Genomic DNA, 5,000 nt, shown 5'->3' on the forward strand with positions numbered 1-5,000 from the left:
CTGGTGTTACAGATCCACACTGCCAAGTCTTGTTAAATTTATACCAGAAGATATATCTGTTCCCCGTCAGGATCAGACAGTTCCTGTTACAGGGTCAACGTCTGTGTTTGGGCCGTGTAAGGTGTAGATATGGTCACATGATAACGGCTGTGTTGTCACATGGTTGGAGGCAGGTGTTAGGAATACAGGTGGTGGTGTGGCAGTTAGGTTTTAACATACACTCATCTGCTGAAAGGATCATTTAATGTTAATCGTTACCGGAACTGAGCATCCCACACAAGCTCCGCCTAAATCCCCTTCACACAACGGAGGTTATTTATATCCGTATCCAAGAATAACCGGACGAATTCAGGCTTGTTTTCCTTCTTAAGTGTAAACAGAATGCTGGAGCAAGCATCCACCTCCTCCACCCCCGACCCCATCAGCACACCTACAGGCTCCAGCTTTCTCCTCCTCATCTTCTTGTGAGACATTCATCTTGTTTCAGGAAATGTCATCAGGTTATCGCTCACTCTCTCCATCCCTCTCCATCTGTGTCTCCATCCCTCTCTCTCCCTCTCTCCATCCCGCTCCATCTCTCTCTCCATCCCACTCTCTCTCCATCTCTCATCCCTGTCTCTCCATCCCTCTCCATCTGTCTCTCCATCCCTCTGTCTCTCCATCCCTCTCTCCATCCCGCTCCATCTCTCTCCATCTCTCATCCCTCTGTCTCTCCATCTCTCTCTCCATCCCTCTCTCCATCCCTCTGTCTCTCCATCGCTCTCCCTCTCCATCTCTCATCCCTCTCTCATCCCTCTCTCTCCATCCCTCTCCATCTGTGTCTCCATCCCTCTGTCTCTCCATCCCTCTCTCCATCCCGCTCCATCTCTCTCCATCCCACTCTCTCCATCTCTCATCCCTGTCTCTCCATCCCTCTCCATCTGTCTCTCCATCCCTCTGTCTCTCCATCCCTCTCTCCATCCCGCTCCATCTCTCTCTCCATCTCTCTCCCTCTCTCTCCATCCCTCTCTCCATCCCTGTCTCTCCATCGCTCTCCCTCTCCATCTCTCATCCCTCTCTCCATCCCTCTCTCTGTCTCTCCATCTCTGTCTCTCCATCTCTCATCCCTCTCTCCATCCCTGTCTCTCCATCTCCCTCTCCATCTCTCTCATCCTTCTCCGTCTCTCCATCTCTCTCATCTCTCTCTGTCTCTCCATCTCTCTCATCTCTCTCTCCGTCTCTCTCTCTCTCTGTCTCTCCATCTCTCTCATCCTTCTCCCTGTCTCTCTCATCCCTCTCTCCATCTCTCTCTCCCTCTCCATCTCTCTCATCCCTCTCTCCATCTCTCTCATCCCTCTCTCTGTCTCTCTCATCCCTCTCTCTGTCTCTCCATCTCTCTCTCTCTCCATCTCTCTCATCCCTTTCTCCATCTCTCTCTCCATCTCTCTCATCCCTCTCTCTGTCTCTCCATCTCTCTCATCTCTCTCTCCATCTCTCTCATCCCTCTCTCCGTCTCTCCATCCCTCTCTCCATCTCTCTCATCCCTCTCTCTGTCTCTCCATCTCTCTCATCCCTCTCTCTCTCTCTCCGTCTCTCTCTCTGTCTCTCCAGTGTTCGCCCTTCCGCAGCTTCATCACCTCATCCCGGACGGTGAGATCACCACTGTGAAGGTCACGCGCGCTGACCCGTATGAGCCGCTGGCCATCAGCATCGTGGGCGGCAACGAGACACCGCTGGTACGTGTCCTCATCCAGGACATCTACAGGGAGGGGGTCATCGCCCGCGATGGGAGACTGCTGCCTGGAGACATGATCCTCAAGGTGTGTGTGTCGGGGTCCGATATGACATCAATGTACAGGAGGTGTGAATACTTACAGGGAACACATGTGGTGTCATACATGTGCTTCTCCATCTGTTGTGTGGAGCGGTGTGAACGCTCACCATTTGTGTTTACATACATATCAGTCTGTCGCTTAGTGTGTGTCATGCAGTGATTTCGTCATTATAGCAAAGACGTGTTTATAACATTATAACAAACATAGTGTTTTCATTATAACATTATAACATTATCATAACATTATAACAAAAACATTAGAGTGTTTATAACATTATAACAAACATTATAGTGTTTTCATTATAACATTATAACATTATCATAAAATTATAACAAAAACATTAGAGTGTTTATAACATTATAACAAACATTAGTGTTTTCATTATAACATTATAACAAAAACATTAGTGTTTATAACATTATAACAAACATTATAGTGTTTTCATTATAACATAAAAAATTATAAGAAAAACATTAGTGTTTTCATTATAACATTATAACACAAAAGCACCTCACTTCTGTTCACTAAATGTGCTTCTCACTCGTACTGTCTCCATCTCACTATGTCTCTCTCTCTCTCTCTCTCTCTCTCTCTCTCTCTCTCTCTTTCCCTCTCCGCTATATTCCGCCTTTCTCCCACCCTGCCGCTGCAGGTCAACGGCATCGACGTCACCAACGTCCCCCACTGCTATGCCCTGGCGGCCCTGAAGCAGCCGTGCGCCCTGCTCCGCCTGACGGTGCTGCGCGAGCAGCATCCACGCTACCGCCCCCACCACGCCTCGCACCAGCCTCAGGCCTCCGGGCCAGGCGGGGGCGCTGTGGTGCACGACGACAGCCTGCACGTGGTGCTGGTGAAGGGTGCGCCAGATGAGCAGCTGGGTATCAAACTGGTGCGCCGTGCCAACCAGCACGGCGTTTACATCTTCCACCTGCTGGAGGGTGGGCTGGCGGCGCGCGACGGCCGTCTCCGCGTCGACGACCGCGTGCTCGCCATCAACGGTCACGACCTGCGATACGGGGCTCCCGAGCATGCCGCCCTGCTCATCCAGGTGTGCATGGCGAGGGTGGGGTGGGGTGGGGGGTCAAAGGTTAGGCGCAGGGTCCAGGCTGCGCAGTTCTGAGAGTGAAGAAGTGACAGTCCATGGAGTTGGTCTAAAACACGTGTGTAACACACATGCTGACACACACGTGTATGTCCTTTGTGGTAGGCGTGTTATTTTAGCCAGCCTTAAACTGTGTGGATACACTCCGGTTGCAGTGCGGTACGGTCCAGAAGTTCCTGGCAGGTTGGAGCGTGTGGACAGGAGATGAGCTCCCCCGGCTCAGACCAGTGAAGGTGGAAGAGACATGTGTCATCGCCACTCACACCTGCTGTTAACTAGCTCGGACGGTCGGTCAGTCGGACGGTCAGACGGTCGCTCGGATGGACGGTCGGTCGGACGGACGGTCGGACAGACGGACGCTCAGTCGGTCGGTCTGTCGGTTGGACGGACGGTCGGACGGACGGTCGGATGGCGTTTTGTCTTTTTTCTTCCTTTTTCTTTTTGCCGTGCTGGCGAAGACTGTGGCATGAGAAGAGGTAGCAGAGACGAGGAATCTGGAGGCAGACTCAGATTAAGGCTCGGCAGACTCAGATTAGGGCTCAGAAGATTTAGATTAGGGCTCGGCAGACTCAGATTAGGGCTCGGCAGACTCAGATTAGGGCTCGGCAGATTTAGATTAGGGCTCGGCAGATTTAGATTAGGGCTCGGCATACCCATATTAGGGTGGTATAATAGTGCTTAGTCCTGCAGTGAAGTCCGCTCAGTGGAGAAGTCCCTCTAGTAAAGCAATTTGTACCGAATGCTTCATTAGTATTTGGACATCTGATTGTATTATCGACAGATAATAGATGGGTGAGATACCACTGAATTGGCTCTGTGCGTCAAATCTGACCTTCTGATTGTTGTGCAGACTGACCTCACCTGTGAGTCGTCCAGACGCTGGTCGAAGTTCTTTCCATCCAGTTTTATACGGGCTCACTGTAACAGTCTCTGTTTAAACTGCAGAATGTTGAGTATTACTGTAGATTTGGGGGCTAATGTAGTTCAGTGTACTAGATGTTTGTAGGATTGCAGTGTGTGTGGGTGTGTGTGTGTGGGGGGGGTCTGGGGTCTTTATGGAGCTTATATTGCTGGTATTGTTTTGAATGTGTGTGTGTGTGTGTGTGTGTGTGTGTGTGTGTGTGCGCGTGTGCGTGTGTGTGGTGGATCATTATTCTGGTAGTGTTTTGGGTTGGGCTGGTCCACACGTATTGTGAAGTCAGTCTGTTCTGGGTTTGTTTCTGTCAGAACGTAACCGCTGGTGGGAAACTGATTACATGAGTCCAGTTAAGGTGAGAACAAGCCAGGTCTGTTCATTTTAGTCCTAGCTGGAGCAGTAGACTCACTAAGGAGCCCGGCTAGACCGGACGTTTGTGTGTGTGACGCAAATAAACTTAAGAATAAACAAACTTGGACATGTTTGAACAGACAGGAGTATCTGGAGAAAAGATTAATGAGTAATGCATCCAGCCGTGCCTCCTTATGCATATTCATTATATAGTTACATGATTTACATATTTTCATCTTATACGTCTTATTACACAGGCGAACAGAGAACAGGAAGTTTTGTTTTAGCTCGGAAGGATAGTTAATGCAGCCCCCTCAGCAAACCCCCCCACACACACGCATGCACACCCCCCCCCCCCCCCCCCCCCCCCCCCCCCCCACACACACGGTAACTCAGCGCATCCTAGTATTAGGTCATCAGTATTCCTGCCTTAGGGGACCGTTAGCACACGCGTCTGAGTCTCCGAGTTTCCGAGCTCCCTCCGGCTGAACCGAAGCGCTGGATCTTGTGCTGTGTGCAGGATCGCGTCCCTTTCTGGGGCTCAGAGCGGCTGCTGACCGCCAACACGCGCAGTTTACCACTACGCCGCTACAAACGCGAGGGAAAGTTAGAGGTGGTGGGGTGTTGTTAGCCGATCTGTGTGAGTCCCGATATCGCACAACTGACTCTAATGCGGCGTGTTGTGTGCGTGCTGCGTGCGTGTTGCGTGTTACGTAGGCAAGCGTGGAGAGGGTCCACTTCATTGTGTCACGGCAGACACACATTCCCACCCCAGATATCCTGCAGGAAGCGCCATGGAACACGGAGGGACCTCCAC

General features: G+C 51.0%; 1 protein-coding gene across 2 annotated transcripts in view; it reads left to right on the top strand.

Moving 5' to 3' along the window:
- The window catches only part of lnx1 (ligand of numb-protein X 1), a 45,635-nt gene that overhangs the window by 32,166 nt on the left and 8,469 nt on the right, over window positions 1-5,000 (top strand). For both annotated transcript variants that reach the window (XM_035523931.1, XM_035523932.1), the window contains exons 4-6: window positions 1,591-1,799; window positions 2,467-2,862; window positions 4,901-5,000. The exon at window positions 4,901-5,000 is cut by the window's right edge and continues 35 nt beyond it. In XM_035523931.1, the coding sequence (XP_035379824.1) occupies window positions 1,591-1,799; window positions 2,467-2,862; window positions 4,901-5,000 (705 nt within the window). The remainder of the gene's footprint in view (window positions 1-1,590; window positions 1,800-2,466; window positions 2,863-4,900) is intronic.

The sequence above is a fragment of the Electrophorus electricus genome, chromosome 3 (assembly GCF_013358815.1).
Source record: "Electrophorus electricus isolate fEleEle1 chromosome 3, fEleEle1.pri, whole genome shotgun sequence".
NCBI classification, from domain to species: domain Eukaryota; kingdom Metazoa; phylum Chordata; class Actinopteri; order Gymnotiformes; family Gymnotidae; genus Electrophorus; species Electrophorus electricus.